We start from the raw sequence: 22,802 nt of genomic DNA, 5'->3' as shown, positions 1-22,802 counted from the left end.
GACAGTGCACACGGGGTCCTGAGACTCACAAGAGCCGAGCCGATCCTTGGGTCTGGCCAGACTGAATTTCCAGTCACTGCTTGCAGCCTCTTTCTGAAAGTCCCCCTCCAACCACAACTGACTCCAGCACGTGAACCCAACGCCAAATGAGACAACTGCATCTGAGCCCCACAGCCCATGAAGAAGTGGACCAACGGTGTCCTACGTGCCCGAGCAACTTAAGGGTCGCGCCCCCTGTTGGTTCCCCTAGACTGGCACCCCAGTTCCAGCCTCTTACCGAAGGGAACGTTCTTCCATTGAGGTGAATGGGACAACTGATGCCGTAACACACCTCTGCACCCGGACACCCGAGAGCCTGCAGAGGTGACCTGTTGGTGTGGCCTTGGACCTTGCCCCATACTCACCTTAAGCCCAGAAGAACAGTCCCGTAATCTGCTATTAAGTGCCCAAATGCACCATATGTTTTTCCCCTCATAGGATAACATTACTGATCCCAAGAAGTGCACTGTCATCTTTTGAATACTGTAAAAATACCTAACTCAAAAAGTACTCACCAGATTCCGATGATCTTAGCATCTGAATTCATATAAAGAATGTATTTTTTTTAAATAAATTGGTGTTGGATTTCTTCATTGAGTGGGTCGCTCACGTACTGCCTTTGTATGTGCGCAATACATGCATAGCACTACCTTCTAATATATGCCTAACTGCTCGCCCACACTATCACAAAAGTGAGCATTTGGGTTGGCATTTGTGCCTTTATGAACCAGTTGGGGTTTGCTTAGACTCTTTATATAGTGGACCAAAACGAGGTGCACGGTGTAAGGAGCCAGCTTTCTACAACAGGTACATAAAGATTGCTGTGCAAGACACAGAGTACCCTAGTATGTGAGTTACTGAAAAACAATTAGAAATGTGGCAGCAGATTGTGAGATGCTCACAAATTCAGAATTGTGAAAAGTGCAGAACAAGACTAGTGCAGAAGATGTTTAGTTAAGTACATTTAAGGACTTTTTTGGTATCAGCATATGCTTTAATTCATGCAATTGTTTGAAGATTCCTGATGTTAGAGTTATTCTCTTGCAGAAAGGTGTGCACTAGGTATAGTCTGAATGATTATTACTAATAAAATATTTTTGAAAGCACTGTAAGCACTTAAACACTGAGGGGCACATGTGTAACTTTTGATACAACCCAGCACAGCAACCAAAGTTGCTGCCCTGCATCAATAAGAGAGCAGAACAGCAGCACGTTTACTAGGATATGGCATCAGTTTGTCTCTCCCCCTGCTAGCATAATATTGGCTCCTTGTGCTAATACAGTACAGCTTGAAAAGTTCAGAGAAAAGAAGAAAAAAAAGGTCTACAATTTTATGCCTGACTTGAGGACTAGTAAATTTTTGGCACAAAATCCGGCCTACCTTTTTCTTCGTAGATAAGGCTTTGAATTAAAAACCCATGGGTGGTTGTATGGGAATGCTCATGTACAACCCACAGAACATCCTCTTGCTGCAAAGCTGCATGTGCTAGTTTGCATTATGTTAGGTAACTTTGAATGCAAATCAGGATCAGTATTGAAAGAGTAAATTCCAGCCCAACCCAACACTTTGTCCGGAGTCTGCGTAATTTTTAGGTCGAGACCTGCATAGGCTGTGCTCGCGCAGTCGCAGGGAGAGATCTTATGTTTACAGTGTGTGGGCTTGAACCCGCCCCTCTTTTCCATTGGCTGGCTTCCTAAACCGAGGCCAGCCATTGGAGGAGAGGGGCATCACTCCGTTCAAGCCCCATCTTTTTGGGATTCAGGGCTGTGTTTTTAACTTCCTCTTTTCTTTCTCTCCTCTTCCCATTGTCTGGAATTTTACCTACCAGCCAATGGGAAGAGGAGAGAAAGAAAAACACACCCCCGAATCCCAAAATGAGGCTGCGTTTCTCCGAGGTATTTCTGCATCGCCTCGGAGAAACGTGGTGGCGTTTCCATGTCGTGGGAGCCCCCAGTCTTCCTCCTGCGTTGTGCCCTCGGAGGGCCTTCCTACCTGGAGTGGTGCCAGTGCAGCTGTCCTGGTGAGTGGAGACTGCTGGGGGGCGCCCCCATGGTTTATGGTGCTCCCTCTGTGCCATTCCTCGCCTCTCTGGCCTGACCGGGCTGCCCTGCACTGCGTGTGTGTTGGGCTCTGTGTGTGTGTGCTGGGCTCTGTGTGTGTGTGTGTGCTGGGCTCTGTGTGTGTGTGTGTGCTGGGCTCTGTGTGTGTGTGTGTGTGCTGGGCTCTGTGTGTGTGTGTGTGTGTGTGTGTGTGTGCTGGGCTCTGTGTGTGTGTGTGTGTGCTGGGCTCTGTGTGTGTGTGTGTGTGCTGGGCTCTGTGTGTGTGTGTGTTGGGATCCGTGTGTGTGTTGGGCTCCGTGTGTGTGTTGGGCTCCGTGTGTGTGGGTGCGTGTGTGTGCGTGTGGCTCTGTGTGTGTGTGGGTGAAAATGCAATAGGTCTCGCATTTGCGAGAGATTAAGCTATTGGCATTGTAAATTACAATGCCATTTATTTATCGGTTTTCAAAACAAACCCATAAATAAAAATTCTCATTTACAATGCCAATAGCTCTAACTTTTGCAAAGGCGAGACCGTTGCATTGTAAATGCTTGTTTTTGTGATGCAATCCAGGACCACCCGCCCCCCGCCCCTCCCCAATCATTTTATGGCAGTCTATCTTTTAATGTATGCAGCCTGTAATATATTTTTTTTAACTGACATACATATTCAGAGTGCTTTCACTCCCAGGCTGGGACCTCATAGGGCTATAAAACAAACAACTTACTAGTCCCCAGTTGACCAATCAATTATACGCATAGATATCTGAAGTAATCATATTACCCAGAACAATGCATTTTCCGCAGACTAGTTTATCTTGCATCTTCATTTAAATAAGTCTGGAATTATATTTTATATGGGAAGTCTGCCGATTCGTCAACTTCGATCAATCGTACACCACTTTTAATTTGAAAAAATGCAAACTCAAACCATTCTTTTCACATGCTGCTACTTCTCATTGCAGGAACTTATGAATGGGTTTCTATTTTCTGTCGATACAAAAATCTGACAGTGAAATCCATTCATCTGCCAGCACCTTATTACTGTGGGGGATAGGTTCAGGTCAGAGTGTGAGTAAATAGCCACAATCTATTAATGTCGTTTGCATTTTAATCCTTAAAATGGGAAAAATGGTAGAAAATAAATGCATTTAAAAGTTGGTCTTTACGCAGAGTTATGTTTTTTCTTTTATAATTGTAGGTGTGGGGGTCTCAAGGGAGGAGCAAAGGAGTAGAAGAGTTTTCTTGTTTTTAGAAAGTATTCATTGCTTTCAGAATTCGTTGACTGGTGCATGTACATTGCATTATCTTCCTGGTAGCTAAGCAGACGACTAGGAAACCAGGGTTCACAACTTGACCATACTGGTGGATCCTCAGCACTGGTAGTGTGTGATCTTTAGGAGAGGATGGAGGTTATATCAGCGCCGAAAGGAGGGTTTTGAGAAGTGGGGGGGCGGGCATATGGTGCAGGGGATTTCTTTCCCTTACATTTGAGGAAAAAAGGCTGTAATGTAAACCCAAATTCTGATTAAAAGGAGCACCTTAAATGTGGTCACGTTTACCCAGTCTTCTAGAACCGCTCCTTCTTTGTGCACTACAGAAGCGTCTGAGCAGCACGGTACTGACAGGCAATGCATGCTGCTCCAAAATCAAATACATTTACAATTAGTAGGCTGAAAAAAAAGATACCAAGAGGCTCAAACAATGACACACACACGGAGCTGGACTGGATCTCAAATTGCAATTTAACAGCAAGCAGTGAGCAGAGGGGAATCATCAACATTTGTGAAATGGGGACCTGTGAGCAGGAAGCAGGAGCCTTCTTTTTCAATTAAAACCTACTAGGCATACTCCATATACATGCATTAATCATGGGAAGTTGGCATACATACGTGTTCTGGTGTGCACGCTGAATACAGTTGAAGATGTGTCCATTCTCAGGGTCATCACTGTACATTTTAGGGTACTGGGGAATACAAATGTAACTTCATTAGAATGTTCTATTGAGCAGAAGGACGGTGCAACATGGAAAACTCTCGACTAACTGCAGCTCATTATCCTGCCTCCTGCTCGTATCCAATGCTTCCCCTGCAACCACCCCTGGTGTCTGCTCTCTTGTGTCTCTTCGGTCAGCTCTTTTCTTCCTCTTCTTAAAAAGTCTTACAATCTTGCTCTTCCTCTTGGCTCATTTGCAAATGTTCCCAGAATTCTTTCCTCCTGCTGTAGCACTTCACTCACTGCAACAGGGTGCTCTGCCACTGCCCTCATTTGTCAATTGCCTGAAGTCTCCTCTTCTGTAGTTCCTCTGTAAGCTCTCGTTTCATCTCCTAGATGCAATGAATTACGATGCTGATCTACCTTATGTTTCTTGATCAGGAGACGGTCTTAGTTTACCGCAAAATTTGCACATAGTATTTATTCAATCACTACACAAACTCAGGAGGTCAGCCTCTTAGGTTAAACATTAACTGAAAATCGTAAGCGCCGGTTCTTCGGCCAGCCATACAAAAACCTCTTTAAAAGAAAGGTCACTTCTACTGTCTGTGTTCTTCCTTTTCTCAAGTGTTCATTTCGAGCACAGTATTTGCATGCAATTGGTTAGGTCATGTAAAAAAAAAAAAAAAGTACTTAAACCAAACTCACCTCCACCTTGTACTTTTTGCGTGCCTTTCCCACATTGATGGCGAGGTAGGTCACCATGACAAAACTGGCCACACCCGTCAGGGCCACATAACCATATTCCTTGGAGAGAACCACCATGTTGCCACTGTTGAGGGAAAAAAATATTCACTGTGACAGCAGCAACCGACGACTCGAAAGGGCAGCCATAAAAACTGGTGCCAGTGATGAAAGATGGCTCATGCCAGCTCCAGAAACCAACAGGCTAAGAAGGACTTTCTGCTGATGTGGTTTCAAAGGGTAGGATGAAATTCACAAGCAACAGAACAGGATGACGTTCCTCTAAGGTATTAGCGTAAACATAGTTATATTTACAGATTAGTCTGATGCTGCAGAGTAACACAAGCAAAATCCATCATAAACCAAATCCAGCACGGAGGGGATGCTAGTTATTAATGTGCATTTCTTTCCTAGTTATACATGAAACAACTGTCTCAAAACAATGCAGCTCATTATTAGGATACAGAATGGGGAAGCTTTTGGCTTCAATGTAAACATTAATTCGCTGTAGTAGCCGCTGACCTACAGACTGCTCATCATTGAGAAATCCAAAAGGATTCCAATATCAGATCACAAAGTGTACATAGTGCGATACTCCTCTGCGTATATACCTTGAGGAGGAGACTACTACAGAGTGCCATGGTATTCCAATTCTTCTCAACTCCTAGCATGTTGCCCTTATGAATGGAAAATGTACAGCTGCATTAGTGTCACTAATCACTGCAGCCATCTTTTCTTGCTCAAGCTAACTGTGCTTAAAGGAAGGGCCAATTTATGATGTTTTCAACCTCCTTGGCTCCCTAGATGAGAAATGCCGACGAGCCTACTCAGACACAAAAAAATGTACATTCTTGCAACAACTCAAGGTGGTCTTTTTTGTTCCTCACGATCTAAGACTCTGCCATCTATGCAGTCACTTTTTTTATGAAGTCATGTTATTCTCACTGAAATCATGTTTTTTAACAGCAGCAATGCAGTTATCGGTCCACCAACATCTCGGTCCACTGGCCCAAGTTGGAGTCTGACAGATTGCCAGCTTTATGCAGATGGAGTAAAATGTATTTTGTTGGCATAAACCTTCCTCCAACAGCCGGAGGAAGTGCGGACCTTTGAAGGTAAGCTACCAGACGGTCCGCTCTATTTAGAGCATGGAGTCTGATTGCTTTTTTTAAAATGTCTTTTTTTTGAACTGGCAGTCACCACCAGAATATTCAGGTGGTGAGGGGCAGTGAAAATTAATAAAAAACGACCCCCTCCACCATGGGACATTGTCGGAGATTTTCCTCAGCCAGTGCTGTACTTTTAACCAAGACCAGGATTAGCTGCATATAGTCGCGTTGGAGATAGTCTCGATGTTAAAGAACAATATCAGACTAATCAGGGGGGACATATAGACGTTAAAGAGTGCTGGACTGAGAATAGACCCTTGTGGAACCACGGAGAGCAGAGGTTTTTCTGCTGACTGATAATTTCTAAGAGTGATTACTTGTCTTCTGTTTTGTAGAAATGATTTAAGCCAAGTCAGGACGAGATGAGAGATACCACATAACGCAAGACGGTCCAGAAGGATGACATGTGAGACAGTGTCGAAAGCAGCGGATGGGTCTAAGCACAGCATTTTCCCCCATGAATATTGAGGCCTGAAATCTGATTGATTGGGGTGTAAGATGTTGGCTCCTTCCAGATATGTCATTAGTTGAGAGTAAACTAGTGCTACGGCAATCTTACTAAGACATGGGAGTAAAGAGATAGGTCGAAGATTGGTAGGGGTGGTAGGATGAGCAAGTTGTTTCTTTTGAAAAGGCCTGACGGCAGCACGTTTCCATTCATTTGGAACTTCAGCTAGTAGAGAGGCATTTATTTTATTGATAACTGGATTGACAGTCTCTATAATAGCGTGTAAAATTAAGGGGGGACAGGGGTGAGAAGGAGAACCTGATTTCAATGCAAGAATAGCCTGGTGGGATTGTTCTAGGCTAGGCTAATAGCTTAAAAAGCTCTAAGCGATGGTCTGTTTTTAGCTAAATCAGCAGGTGTAGTAACAAGCTGAGCGGAGGGTGCAGGGAAATCTTGTAATGACCACCTTTTGTTCGAAGTAGTCAGCTATGCGGTCGCAAAGAGACTGTGATGGGAGATAACTTGTTTAAGGGATGTGGGATTGGTAAAAGAGTTGACTATCTTAAAGATAGTTTTTTGGCTTGCCTTGGCCACTTTGACGAGCCCAGCTCGTCACGTAAAGTGCGTTTCCGCAAAACCCAGCGTGCGAGCGGAATTCCGCTAGCGCGCATGGTGTTAACACCTTCCGTGCGGCGCAGATTCTTCCCCAGTGCTGGACATTCCAGAACAGGGTGTGGTTGTGACGGAACCATTCCGTCATCAGCACAGCTCAACCGTGCCTGATGACGGAATGGTTCCGTCACCAGCATCGAAGGGGTTAAGCAGCTCAGTAAAATCAGATATCTTGGTGGCCTGGATTTGTTGATAGTTTTTGAGTGAGATTTTAAACCGGATTTGATCTTCCTGTTTGTATTTTGGCACCATCTGCGTTCCAGATTCCTGCAGTGGCTGTATGTTTCTTTCATATTGAGTATACCATGGGGCGGAGGGTTTTTAAACAGTTGGTTGTTCTTTAGGGCAGGAGGGGCAAAATGATTTCTTAAAGTGGTCATCCACTGTGTGAAACATTGGCTGTCCACTGCTGACCCCCACCACCCCCAGACAGCCTGGGCCTGCAAATTGAGGCTTCTAAACTGAGGTTGGGAAGAGCTGCCATATCATTCCATCTAGGCCTAGTGTTTTGAGTGATGGGGATGTGGCCCTTTAGTTTTATTTGCATGCTGATATCTAATTTCCAGAGGTATAAACTTGCGATCGGACCAGGGTGAACAAAATGGGGTCTTGACTATAGGGGTTGTAAGGTTAGAGCAGATACCATCCAGAGTGTGGCCTGCGTTAGGAGTGGAGGTGGATATCCGCTGGTCCAGACCAAGCATACCGATAATTTCTAGGAAGGTCATTGCAGCTGGGTCACTTTGTGCATCTAGATGGATGTTAAAGTCTCCAATAGGGTAAAATTGAGTGAGCTTACGGTGTCTCCAATGCGGTCTTGGACATTTTTGAAGGGGCCTGGAGGGCGGTAAAGCAGAGCCCCTGAGAAGGCAAAGGAGTCTTCTAACTGAAAGCAGAAACCGATATTTTCTGCACCTTTAAGGTAGGATGTTTCAAACACTGAACATTTGAGAGGGTTGTGGTAAATAATCGCCAGCCCTCCTCCTCGTTGTTCCGGTCTATCCTGCCTATGAATAAGATAGCCAGGGGGTAGTGCACAGACGATATCTGGGTTACACCAGGCTTTTAGCCAGGTTTCTGTAATGATGAGGCAATCTAGGTTGTCATCTAAGAGGTGGTCGTGGATGCTTGGAGCAGGTTTACATAATGAGCTGGCATTTATAAGGCCTCCTCGTAAGTAGGTGGTATTAGAACTATTTCCCACTAGCGTGTTTCGAGGGGGACTGAAAACGGATTTGCAATTTTTACAGCAGATGGGGCCCTTCATTTAGTATCAATAGGGTTTTTACAACTGTGGGTACTGCTATTAAAAGCCAGAAGATAATCTCTGGTAAAACACCTGTCTGATGAAAATTGGGAAGAGTTTCTTGCACTGGTCGCGTTCCGGGTGCAGAAGGGCTTGCCTTCGGCGCACCGGTGGCGCATCCGCCGCACGTCTGTGCCATCCTCCGCTTAAATATGCGGCTGCAGAAAGATTTGGGAGAAGAGTAGAACGTCTCCCTTCTATAGATGGCCGCCGTGTAATGGGCAACCGGAAGTAGGAAAGGTCTGCAAACCAGCCCTCTCTCAACTCAATTAGCCAGGTAGCTGTGGTGGACTGGGGTGAAATGGCAGGAGGGAGACGGAGAAAGCCAAAACGGAGCGAGTGACAAAAGGGGGTCGCAAATGGTGAGTGCACAATTTCAAAGATAAAAACAATTTATTTAAAAACGATTTTAAACTCAAATTGTAGCGTTAACTGGGCTTTGCACTACATACGGTAGGAGATGCCCTCAAAAACAGTCCGGCACCAAATATCTGTATGCAGCAAATTACAAATACCTGTAGCAGCAATTGTCATGAGAAAGAAGGTTTCACTTAAGTGTTCTGGTCCATATGCATGGTGATAAAAAGAAAACAATATTCCAATATTCCTTTACCACTGATTCCATTGCTGCAGGGATACCTCAATGTTTAAAACAGATGGCTGCAACTGACCATTTAGTTTAAGCATCTGAAAATACTGTAATGTGGTCCTCTCTCACGGTTGCTGTACCTCAAGCTGTAACTGCATGGATTTCGACCACTAAAACTCGGCATCCTTCTATGTCAAGATTATCAAAATATAAAATACCATAACTGTCTGACTTCCATACAATGCTTGTACGATGGACTGTATTGAACCCTACTACTCTAGAGCCTCATGGTGGTGTCTGCATGAAAGCCCACCTAACCAACCCTTGTTTCAATATCGCTGATGCACCTTTTCCAAACTATGATCTTGTATATTGTGTAGATGGTGAAGTACTAGAAACGATAAAAGAATGTCAGTTGCCAGCTGTGCTGTCCACACTTTATAGGATATTATCGAGAGTCATTCTTTGGCTAATATTCAATATGCTTAAGTGACCCAATTATTTCTCACTCATGTACATGCATTTAGTACCCAGAAATATGAAACAGTATTTTGTGAATCAAAGTAGGTCTTTGGGGTAGTTTGTGATTTTGGGCTTCCCTGAATGCACAAGGATTCCTCACTTATGCAGCAATTTCCATCAGAAATGGGCCCTATTCACTAATGCATATAAAACAGCAGCATAAACGGAGGACATCCTTATCTTCTCAGAGGACATTAAAAGTGCTATACCAAGTATCATCAATATCATCCATAGGTTTTCAGAGGTCTCTGGATATACCTTAAATAAGGACAAAACTGAAGTATTTCTTTTAAACCCGCTACGCTTCTCTTCACACCTAGGTGACTCAGGACTTCAATGGCAGTCCAAACGTGTTAAATATCTGGGGAACAGGTTCTGCAAAAACCTAACAGACACATTACTCTACGATGAATCACAGACAATCATCAATGTTAGAGATCTCCTGAGCGCATGGTCGCCCAAATTGATCTTGCGGTGGAGTATGCTTCTAATGCTCAAAATGATTCTCACTCTAATAATGAATTCTCGGTCATCCATGCTACCCATGAAACATTCCCCCTTTTATTTCCACGAAATAGATAAAACCACGTCAAAGTTCCTTTGGAATGATAAAAGAGCAAGGATCGCATACAAGTTCTTTAGAAAAAACTACCCTCAAGGAGGCTGTAACCTACCAAATTGAAACCTCTACCAATCAGCCTTCCTGGCAGCTCATGGCACTGTCTGGCCCTCTATTGCCATTGCATACTTAAGGATATTACAAACTCACTAAAGCTGCAAGACAAACATTTGCCGGAATCTATTCATAATAGCAGATAGACGTCATTATGGGTCAATCCAAATGTCAATGCTGAAGTCGCTCCTACCATTGCACCTTCATGGACCTCCAAGAGAATCAGGGACCTTTACTACTACAACAACGATCTGCTCCCAGTTTCAACTCTGGTCAAAACATACACCCTCTCCAACTTAGATTTCTACAGTTTCCTAAAGTTTAAAGTTAAACTCTGAAAACAACCTTTCTAAAGGCTCAACTATAGCGACTGACTTGCCATATGGCAACACTCTGGTAATATTGCCTCTAAAATCTACAAGTTAGTATCCAAACCACAACCATCACAAAATTCCATTCTACATTCAAAATGGGCCAATCATTTCTACGCAGGGATATTCAACCACATCACTGTAGATAACTGGCAAAACACTGGCAAACTCTAGTCAATAAAATTGCTCCCTCTCTTATTCAGTCCAAATTCTTTACAAATAATTTCCTGCATTGGACCCCATCCAGAGTGTATAAATTAAAATTGCGAGAAGACAACAAATGCAGGCTACCGATACAAAACTAGTCGTCAGCTATAATTAACACACCCATAACTTTAACCTTTCTCATGGTAGCACTGGGGCCCTGGGCCTCAGCGATTACCTTGACCCTAGGAGCCAAAGACATGGCACTGCTTGATCTTCTCCGGACCATTGCAGTAAAGATCATTCTTTAGAAACAGAAATCATTAAACCATCTATCATCACAAAAGGTGGTCAAGGGCCTCAAAGCTTCCAGGAGAACATAACTTATAGCCCAAAACCAATCCACCACCCCAATTTCCAGTACAGTATGGTTATCCCTAGACAAATACATAGAACTAAATTCTTAAGTCCTTGCAGCGCAACCTGTAATGGGTTCTAGAACCTCAAAAATCACCCCCTGGATAGCAGATATCCCATTCACCTCCCCCCTTGACTCCCAGGGGAGACTCCTCCAAGTGGGTGGAGGAGCATCGCCCCACTGCTTTCTCGCAGCGTGAGAAGCAGAAAACATAAAAGGTTATTATAAATACAATTTTACATTTCTGATTCTTGCACTGCAAGAAAGCAGAAGAAGGGTTTGGTTCGGGGTGGGCAGTCCTGCTCGAGGGCAGGCGAGGAGTGACTAGGCCAATGTTGCATGCCCTGACTGTTTTGGCCCTCTGGAGACGACCAAACCAGTCATGCGCACTCTCTAGTTTCTCCATGTGGGCTGCATGCAGTCTATATGAAGAAAATGGCCTCCCCATAGACGCATGTGCCATCCGCATCCCAGCCAATCACAACGCTGCCATTGCATAGCTGTGATTGGATATGGGGAGATGGGCTTCCTGTTCCTGCAGAGGCAGGAAAGCAGGAGCCGGAGTTTGGAAAACGTCGGACCCAGAAAAAGTACATTTTTAAAATAATTTTTTTAACCTCCCCAACCGACCATTTGCCCGTACAAACGCCCCCATCCCTACACCCACCCCCTCCACCCGTGAGCTATGCTGGCCATGACTGTCCAGTTATTTTCAAGTTAGTTTTTCTCGACTATTAAGGCGATGTGCATTACGATATGTGCCTACGAACATCATACACTTCTTAGATACTAAACAGATAAGTTTCAATTGTTTCTGTTACCATCTGAACGCAGTCTTTTAGACTTAGGTTGTTTGTAATGTGGGCCCTCCATGACCAACAGTGTTTTCTCATACTTGTATACTGTTTTGTCTGCTCAATTGTTTTGTTTACCTAACGGTCATTGATACAGTAGCAATAAGTGTATGTCAATCAACAGCGCTTCACATGTAATCTGTATATCTTATCATATGCCTGGTATTACCGATGCAGTTGCCCAACCCATGTCTGTATCCTAATGATATCCGACTGTAGACCCATTTTATTACTTAAAATAAATAAAAATATTTCGGAATTTAAAAACAATGGGCCGTATGTAAAAAGATGTGCTGATGCTCTTCAACTAATAGCTAAAACAGCTATTGATAAAAGTGCTGCTTTGTCTCCAAATTCTAAAGTCACTTTGTTTGTGTCACAAGTTACAGAATCACACATTCAGTCTCTAAAGAATCACGCTGAATAACAAAAATGTGCTTCTAAAACGGAAAGAAAAAAAAAGTCCAATGTAAAACAGGAATGCCAAAGAAACAGATGGAGGGTGAGCGGGGACAAGCAAGGGAGAGTGGCTGCCTCACAAGTGTTACCCTGACTCATACCAGAGTACACCCTGCTGTCAATCTTGTAAGCAGAGATGGGCAGAATGATACTTGCCACAAATACTCACTGGCCTGCCCAATTATTCAGTTCCACTGCCCAACAGCACGGTCATTCTTTTGCAAACCTGCCAAGCCCAAAGCATTGGGCAGAGTCTCAAGCCATCTGCCAGCCCATTGTAAGGCTTTAGGAATCAAATAGAACTTTGAATTGGGATTATCTCCCTGAATCCTCTAGCAGACATAAAGGTTCATCTGCACCCTCAAAAACATAATAGCTAAGATTTGTAGCAAAACAACAAATACTTGGCCCAATGCTCTGCCCTTTGCACTCCGGTCAATTGGAGCCATTCCTAAGCAAAAGACTAAGACTGAAATGACAGTCATTAGGAGCTCCTCAGGTACGATCTGTGCTGCCCACCTGTGTGACCGAAGCCTCGACTACCTGCAGCCTGGTTGCCGAGGTAATGTACAAGTTTTTGAGTGGAACTCAGAAGTTTGCTCCCACTGAGAAGGTCCCCATCAGATCCTGCTCCTCACAAACACTATTGTTAAAGTGCTAAGGACTGCTTGATTAGATTCACAGGCTTCGTGACAAGTGGACCACAAAAAAAACAAAAAAAAAAAACACTCCAGCCCTGAAAGCCACAATACCCCTGTAGTGTTTCTGCTACTCAAGGAGGTTGGTGCCTACTGCATGAACTACTGTCGTCTGAACTGATCAATGTACCCCATTTCAAAGCATGGAGGAGCTCCTGTTGCTGGTACCCAGGTGTTCAGATCTCACCATAATGCAGTCTATCCTGCAGCCCACTGCTACAGCCTGCAAATGAGACAGCAAGACCGCCTCCCAGTTACCACATTCCTTGATGGGACTGGTTGGCCCTCTTTCATGCAAGCCTGTTTGGTTAGCTCCCCACAAGGCAGTGTCTGGAAGGAGGAAAATAGTCAACCACACTGAGCCTGCTGATATCCTCCGGGAAGAGGATTCTATTTATGCCAACAACGCTTTCCGAAACATTTTGGAGCAGTAAAAGAAAAATATACTTCTCCATGTTCAGTATGTACCAATCTGCCCACTGCCACTACTCTTATCCGGGTGTTCCAAAGGTCCTAAACCCATTTGTCCAAGAACAGCAATGCCATAAATGATACGCACATTGAGATTTCATTTCTGACTTTAGCAAAGTCACAACCTCTCTTCTACTCCCTGGCATGGAACTCTCCTTGCCTAATCAACAGATTGTGCCCCCTGCATTTCATATTGCCTATGCTACACAAGGACTGGTCTGTAAAACTGGAAATTACAGCATCTTTGTAGGACATGGCTGTGTGATACCTTCCTTCTTGTTATGATTAAGTCAGTTACCTACCATTCTAAACTCCCACTTAGGGGACATTGACTAGAAGTGACGAGCATCAGACCCAAACCTTAATTTGAAGAAATACTGCCTACTCTTGGCTGCCTAGAGGCTGGTCTCAATTCGGTTCTTCCACTTGCATTGTGCCAGGCATCAGACACGCTGCACCAAAACACCGACCGTTACTCAAGAGATAGTCCTGAGAGCCTTCATTATCTGCCTGGGTTATGGCAGTCATGTTCCTAATTATGGAATGGATTTCTAAATGAAATATGGCAAGCTGCTACAACCATGAAGGAGGTAGGGAACTCAAATGCCATTGTTTTGGGCTTAATTTCCAGCCAATTGGAGGCCAATCAAAAGGTGATATTACAGAATTGAATGGCTTGATTTTTTTCTGGGTGCCGAAGGTGGAGTTTGTGCAATTACAGGTGCAGAATGTTGTACTTTTATGCCAAATGACTCTTTGGGCATACATGAACAGACTGATCACTTCTGTATGCTTTCGATGATATTACGGTCCTTGAAAGCCTATTTGAAGTGTGATGACAACAAAGCAGCTCACCCTTTCACCTGAATGACTGTACATGACATGCAGTAAATAAACTATTTTCTCTAGAAAGGGGTCACAAGGTGGAATTACATCATCATGCCATTACCGGAAGCACCCTGGAAAGATTAAACACAGATGGCTGCAAGATTGTTCCTCAGGTCTGAGGGAGTCACTTCGATGCAGCCTGGAGTGTCACACAACTGTAATACTGAATTTGTTGGGGGGAGCAATGTGCAGAGGAGACACTAAGCGACTGTGTGGCCAGTCAGTGATGGCGTAACATTGCACTAGTACAGAAGCAATGGTTAGGGTCTAGTTTGATAGTGCAGCTGTCACCAGTAATTTGTGAGAATCACCAAGCGAGGGGTTTTTTGGTTCCACCAGCATTCATGCAGCCAGCAGTATGTTTTGATTGGGCAAATGTGTGCAAATGTGTGCTTTCACCAAAGAGCTTTCCCTCAATTAAGTCTTTGTAGTTTTGTTACTGTTGCTGTATTAGCTATTTTTCTAATTAAAACTGTGCTACCATTGCAGAAATGTAATAAGTTCAATTTTAGGAGGCATGACATACTGATATTGTAATGAACCTAAATGTATTGCTCAGTTGTTTTAAATTTGATGAGTCTACCTAAAGCAGGCAGTCGGTTAATTGATAGAAGCAATCTAGTTGCCAAACGTTTTTTTGATTGTTGAACATATTGTAGTGTGGTATTGTAACTTTTATTAACCAAAAAAAAATAAAAAAGTATTCATTCATACTTGCTCTCCAAGCAGCTGTGGGCATTTTATTTATCCAGGTATCGTAGCTTGAACATTCCGTGGCACACATGACACTGTAATGCTAATCAACTGAGTTAGATGGTGTTTTTCTCTGGCAGCAGCACAAATGGGAGAAAGACATTCATTATCCTACATGATTTTTAGCTCTGGCTTGACAGTGCAACCGTCACCTGATCTTATGTGATCAACAAAAACAGAGCTCTCCGAGTCCTACTGAGAGATGGGCTTAGGCTCCACTCCCATGTTGCCACCCTTTCCCAGACGGAGTTTGATTGGGCGGAACCTTTGTGTTTCTACCCAAAAAACAAAAACAAAAAAAACACTACGCATCATACTTTTTGGCTTGTGGCAGAGTAATACCCTATACCCAATATAGCAGGACTAAATGGTTTATGATGGCAAACCAGAGATCATGGTTATAGGCCAGAACTGTTCATTATGAAGTGTTATAATAAAGTAAGTTGGCCTGAAACATTTATTGTGAAAAGTATGTGTTAAATTCGATCAACATTTAGGTGTGAATGGTTATTACTCCATATTAAAGCCTACAGATAGGTATTTTGTTGCATGGAATCTCACAGATTACCGTAGTAGGTAAGGATTTGGAAGTTGGCCTCCCACTCCAACAAATCCTGGGGGTTTCACAGTGTTGATTCTTGTTGGGCCATTTTGAGAACGGTTGTATATCGTTTTGCAAGCAGTATTTTTAAACATATTTGTAAAGTTATCGATGCATGCATGATGTTGGCCAGTTCATGTGTACTTGAATTGTCCTGTGTTGGTTTAAGTGTAAAGCCAGCTTTAAAACGTAAAATCGTCATCAGTTCATGAGGAAAAGCATGGCAGTTTTCATAGGATTGATCGGTTTATTTTGAAACCTTTTGACAGATCTGGATGTTCTATAATACCATCTTGATATTATCAGGCTCCACTCTAGCAATTTTTCTCAGGTGAAATGTGGCCCACAAGTTGAAATAACAACCCCCATCCCACTTACTCGGGGTAAGGTAAAAGTGCGTACTAGCCCCAACCATTTTTCCTTTACACATCAATTATTTCATGTTCCAGCATGTATTGTGTGACAACGATGCCCCGAGTCTTGCAAATAGTAAAGTCACAGCTCTCTTGTTTGCAGAGGACACTTCTGATCTCCAACTCTCCAATGGGTATTCAGAAGCTTTTAAACCAATTTGGAAAGTTCTGCAGAGAGGCCGTGAGATTAAGCTCAGTAAGACCAAGTATATGGTATTCAATCCTTGTTCATCGGCTCGTTCCCTACTGACCGTCAATGGCGACCCTCTGGAGTCTCTCCACACATTTGACTATCTAGGGGTAAAACCACAGAACAGTTTGATTGGACCTCACATATCCAAAAGTATAGACTTGAGATAGAGAATATAGGAGTATTATAAGGTCTCAACACGGTTCACCTTTTTGTCCAGTGTCACCACCACTCCAAATCTATAATCTTCAAGTCTTAGGGACAACTTTTTATGGAGGGGAACACTGGGGCCACATGGAAGCCAGAGGCTTGGTGAAAAGCAAATTTCTGCGACTACTTTCGCATCTACCTCGTAGCACCCTGCTTACTCCCTTACAGCTTCATGTGGGTCTTAGACTCCCTCTCCGACAAAATGGGCCTTAGACCAATTTTGTACTGGTGCAGGATCTGGGCAATTTCAGATTTAATGCCATACCGGCAGGGACTGGAGGATGGCATGAGGCTGCCTGTGGCTTTAAGAATTCCCCGGCTCAGATTTGTCCAAATACAACTGACTGAGAAGGGGCGTAGGAACCTCTGGTCTACCCCAGCCGAAGCTTTTGGGATTTCGATTACGTGCTTGTAATGGAGATACATAGATAATATGACTTTAGGTCATACAAGGGTGGGCACTCTTACCAAGGTCTTTTTTGAATTGAAGGAAGGTTATGCGGCAGAAAGGTATTTAGATGAGATTGAGCCTCCCTTAGCCAAAACTTTATATATGAAATTTCTGTATGGGACCCTGCCCCTATGCTCAGTCCCGGTTAAGTGCCAGCATGTATCTAATAAGTCCGATCGAAATTGCACCTTCGGTCCCCAGGTGTCTGAGACAATCATGTTGTGATTTTCTGTCTGACAGATCGCTTTGTCGCAATTTGGGGGATCAGAGACTTCAGAACAGCAATCGAGATCCTCAGAAGCGATGTCAACCAAATAATTGTATTTGCGGTTTCATGTTTTTTTTTATTGAATATGTGGAGGGTTAAGGCAAAAAAGGTTAGCCTCCTGATGGTTGTGTATTGGATCACCCTAGTTTTAAAGCTAGGAGTCAGTTGTGATGGAGATAGAAATAATTTTAAAGGGGTGCCGAGTTTAAGAGACCGCCTAGTTGGACTGTGCTCAATGCAGTATTAGTTATTATATTTTAGCGCAATTACATACGGCAGTTCTGCAGAACAAATATTTATGATTGAAACATTATAACAAACCCAGTAGGCCGGACTTACTTATTGTGAAAATTATGTGTTCAAGATAATAGGCTTTTAAGGATGGATTGTTCATAATCTGTGCTAAAGCCTGTAGGCAGGTACTTAGTTACATAGGATTTCACAGATTACTGTAGTAGGCAAGGGTTTTGGTGGTCTACCCAAACAAACTATGAGGAAAGAATACATGCACTACTATAATCCTTACTAGGCTGTCTTGGGAAAACAGTATTTTGCTTTGCCAATTGTAGTTTTGTACAATTGTAATTTTGTATACATGTGTACTTGTATGACTGTATGCTAGATGGTTGCCATCTGGAAAGCTTATGCTCAGCACAATGAGCTTCAGTTGATTATGGTGGCAAGCTAATAATAAGGTATATGTGCCAGATTCTTTAATATGAAACGTACGATAAAGGCAGAAAGCCTGACATATTGATTGTGGAAAGCATATGTTAAAATCAATAGGCATTTATGGGTGGGTTGCTATTATTCTGAATTAAAGCCTACAGACAGGTTCGGTTACATAGAATCTCATAGATTACCATTAAAGGCAAGAAAGTTGGTGTTCGTTAACTTCTCTGACAAACCATAAGTGTAGAAGGTTAGCCCTGCGAGAATCCTTGTTCAGCCTAGTTAGGAAAGATACCATATTGGTTTACCAACTGTGCTTTTTTTTTTAATACATTTGCAATTTTATGATTGTATGTATGCCTGATGATTGCCTTGTGGTAAAGCTTATGCTTAGTCGAGTAGGCCAGAGTTAGTTATGGTGACAAGCCAATGACAACAGCTATAGGGTTCATTGGTGTGCATGGAAAGATTATGCCCGATACTATAGGTCTGACGTATTTGTTATGAAACGTTATTATAAAGGCAGTAAGTCTGGCTTGTTTAATGTAAAAAGCAAATTGTAAAGCCAGCAGAACTCTAAAAGTGGATTGTCGTCACATTAGGTTACAGGATGGAGAAAGGCATTTGGTCACATGTAATCTCACACATTATCAATATAGACAAGGGTTATGGTGTTTGTCACCCACTCTCACAAACCAAGGGAGTGGAGTTTAATTTCACATTGAGGATTCTAGTTTAGCCCTATTGAGAGGGCTGTATGTTGTTTTGCCAACTGCAATTTTGTTCCCGTTTTTTATTTTAGAAATGTATGTCTGGTAGTTGCCAGCTTCAGTGCACTTCTGAAGACCTGGGTTGTATATAGGCCCTATTTATTGTGAAAAGTAGGTTTTAAAGGCAAACAGATTTTCAGGGTGGATTGTTATTACTCCCTGCCAAAGTCTGCAGACAAGCATTTTGCTACATGGATGCTTAATGATTATTGTAGCAGGCATGTGTTTTGGTGCTAGTGATTCACCTGAACAAACCATGGGGATAGACTATTTGCTCTGTGATAACCTTTATTAGGCTGAAGTAGTAGGGATTATGTATTGTTTTGATAACTGGATTATGCACAGATGTGTAATTTTATTACGGTATTCTTTATGGTTGCCTTGGGGGAAGGCGTATGAACCAACATAGTAGGTCTGATTTGCTTATGGTAACAAGCCAATGATAAAGGTTTGCTTGTGTATAAAGTTACAATAAAGGCAGTAGGCTTGACATATTGATTGTGAAAATCCTATTTTAAAGTCAATAGGCACTTAAGGATCGGTTATTACTCTGTATTAAAGCATACAGATAGGTACATTGTTACATGGTATCTCACAGATTACCATAGTAAGCAAGCATTTTGGTGCTGGTTACCTCCTCTGACAAACTAGGGGTATAGAAGATTTGTACGGTCGGAATCCTTGGTAGGCCCTCTCAAGAGAGGCAGAATTTTTAATTTGCCATCTGAATGTTTGTATGCCCTGTAATTTTTGGACTGTATTCTTCAAGTTGCCTTGTGGGAAAGCTTATGCTCAGTACATGAGGCCTCAGCTAGTTATGGTGATGAGCCACAGATTACAGCAACAGGCCAGATTGGTTCACTGGAAGAACATATTTGTTGCCATAGGCCTGATTTGTTTATTATTTAAAAAAAAAAGTATGATAAGCATATTAGGCTTGACAGATTAATTGTGAAAAGCATACATCATCAACAGGCTTTTAAGGATGGATAGTTATTTCCCAATATTAAAGCCTACAGATAGGTATTTTGTTACACAAAATATCAGATTATCTTTGTAGGGAGTGATTTTGATGTTTGTTAATGCATCTGGAAAACCCTAGGGGAAAAAGATTTGCACTATAATAATTCGTACTAGAGTCTCCTAGATGATTGCCAGGATCTTGTAATATTCTTTTTTTTTAATCCTTAAATAATAATACACATACACACACACACACACACACACACACAAAAAGGGCCCTTGGGTCCACTACGTTCTGACATTGGTCTGTCATTTACACTCTGCTTTCACACATGACAGCAAACTGCATGGGGTAATTGTTCAGATTGTATCAGTCACTGGCTCTTTCGCCCTGTGAATGATGGCGTTTTCCGATCACGCTTGGTCATCCACCTTATTATGCTTCAATGGTTGGCCAGTCCCTTAAGTTTTTAACTTCCCCTTTCTTTGCTTCTATCTCTTTTTTAAATAAAAAAAGAAAATGTTTCTTAAGGAGGATACTACAGCACTCCAAGCAGTGCTAACTGCGTGCTTGCCGCTCATTTAATCTGCGGTGCACCACATTACACGTGGCCAATTCCTCCAACCCTGGAAATTATTATGGAATGCAATTGTTCATAGTGATTCACTGTTTTACCAGTCCAATATGACCCACATATTGGTACTAAATGTGACAACCATACTTAAAACAATGATAGACTATTTACAACACAATTGCAAGATGGACACCCTCTGCTATGGTCCTTTCTTATTGCAAACATATGCTTTGTGTAGAAGACAGCATATTTTCTACATTTATAATTGTACTTTATCTTGTGCATGTTGTTGAATTTGAATGTGTTTTATTGCAGTTGTGTCAGAGGGCGAATGCAAAGACTAGTCAGAGTATTGCTGAATGGATGCATGAGCGCAAAGGTGAGAGGGTGTGCATAATTAATTATGGTCTACCTCCATCGGTGACATAAAAGGCACTTTCATTTATAAGATAAGCCAGACCTATTGATATTGCCAGTGCTTGTTTTTGAACGCAATTTGACTGGGAGAGGAAATACTATAAAATTAAAACTAGTTCTTCGGTGTTATAAAAAATTCACATATGAAATGTTGGTACCACTTCACTTACTATCCAAATTGTATGAAAGTTAACATAACCTACGTCTTATTAAATGTGACAATTATTTCTTCGGCTTAAGAACTGCGTGAATAATTCACTCACTGTAACTGGATGATGTTCAAGTATGTTGGTTGGTTGGTTGAAAGCTTTATTCGATATGCAAAGACATCTTACAAGCATAACATACATTATAAAAACAACATTACAAAAAGTGCAAGTATGTCATATATTTTAAGAGGATAAGATTTTAGGGGACCCCCTAGAATAAAATGAGCTAAAAATAGATTAAACCGAAATAGACAATCCATTGCAACGTATCAACCAGCAACGTTTTGAAAATTTGGAGACACCACAAACTATAAAAGGGGAGGTATCAGTCAATAGAATTCGGAGAGCCACCGAATGCATGCGTGTTCCCCAAGAGTTTGAAGAGGGGTTTCAGCCAGTATCTCCTTGGGTGGATATAGTCTGGACACTCAAAAAGTACGTGTGCCACCGTCTCGGGCCTGGCTGGGCAGCGTGCACAAAAGGGGGATAAATGAGCATGGGACTTCCACTTAGAAACGATTGCTCCAAGCGGGAGAGTGCCAACTCTAAATTTGAAGTAGAGGGCCCTATCCGCTGACATAGTAATTAAGTCCATGTAGGGTTCGTATAATACCACATCCTTTATTCTGAGGAACACTGCAGTCGAATTACAGTGATGTGGATTTCCAATTAGTTGGCAAGAGACCCAGTCCCAATATAGTTTTTGAGGACTGCATTGGGAGGGGCAGATCTTGCGGTCCAACAATCTCCTAGGCCCAGTTCTCCCAAAAGGTTTTTGTGTCCCTCAACCACTTGATCTTATTCCAACCCCCCATGTCCATTACTTCTGATAAACCCTCAGCGTAGGATTTTAGTTCCGGGACCCTCCATATGCGGGACCATAGGAGCAATGGGCGAAGTCGGGCCTGGTCTTTGATACTTCTACAACCCAAGTCCAATAGCACCAGAACTGTAGGGGTGCTCGAGGGGAGAGCTAGGAGGTCCTTCAGGAGCTTGTTTTCGGCCTTGGATAAGGAATCCAAATTAGAGTGACCCCCATAGCTCCGCGCCATAGAGAGCAGAAGTGACCCCCCTAGCCTTGTAGATCTCGATTACAGGCGCCACTGAAGATCTGGAGGATGCATGATATTCCTTTAGTAAGGCACCCCCTACCCTTTTGTGACAGAGAACCATCTTATCGATGTGGGAAGACCAACTCATTTTGTCGTTCAAACGTAGACCCAAATAATCAAATTCAGACACTTTCTCCAGTGGGACCGAGTTCAGGGTGGGAGGACGACCTAGTTTCCTTGGTGGGCGTAGTATCAAATATTTCGTTTTTTCTACGTTTATCACCAGCCCTCTGGTTACACAAAAGTCCTGAAAACAGATCAACAACTTCTGGAGCCCCTGGGGGGTCTTCGAAATTAGGAGAGTCATCCGCGAACAACAATGTTGGGGTCCGCACAACCCCCAGGCAGGGTGCGTCCGCAGGTTCCTGTAGCAGATGCTCCACCACACCATTTACATATAGGGAAAAGAGTGTGGGAGCTAACACGCAACCCTGTCTAACACCCCTACAAACCAGGATCCTATCTGTTGTTTCGTCATTTCTCCCCCAACGAACCTGGGCAAAGTTGTTCATGTGAAGTTTGGTGAGGAGAAACAGGATATACGGGGGCAGGCCCAGACCGTGGAGAACCCTCCAAAGTTCCTCCCTGGGAACTAGGTCAAAGGCAGTCTTCAAGTCGATGAAAGCCAAATAGAGACTGCCCTTGCCAAGTTCCACCACCTTCCAGTAGAGGAGTGTCAACCTAAAGACCTGCTCGATTGTGCCCGTTCCTGAGCGAAAGCCTGCTTGGAAGTCCGATAGAACTTGGTTCTCATCCACCCA

At 43.0% G+C, this 22,802-nt stretch overlaps 1 protein-coding gene across 2 annotated transcripts in view; it reads right to left on the bottom strand.

Moving 5' to 3' along the window:
- MGST3 (microsomal glutathione S-transferase 3) overlaps window positions 1-22,802 on the bottom strand; it is a 157,267-nt gene that overhangs the window by 20,063 nt on the left and 114,402 nt on the right. For both annotated transcript variants that reach the window (XM_086957189.1, XM_086957182.1), the window contains exons 2-3: window positions 4,720-4,843; window positions 3,969-4,042 (exon numbers count right to left, since the gene is read on the bottom strand). In XM_086957189.1, coding sequence (XP_086813315.1) covers window positions 3,969-4,042; window positions 4,720-4,836 — 191 coding nt within the window. In that variant the 5' untranslated portion in view covers window positions 4,837-4,843. The remainder of the gene's footprint in view (window positions 1-3,968; window positions 4,043-4,719; window positions 4,844-22,802) is intronic.

The sequence above is a fragment of the Lissotriton vulgaris genome, chromosome 1_1 (assembly GCF_964263255.1).
Source record: "Lissotriton vulgaris chromosome 1_1, aLisVul1.2, whole genome shotgun sequence".
Lineage (NCBI taxonomy): Eukaryota > Metazoa > Chordata > Amphibia > Caudata > Salamandridae > Lissotriton > Lissotriton vulgaris.
This window is presented reverse-complemented; position numbering and strand designations above follow the sequence as displayed.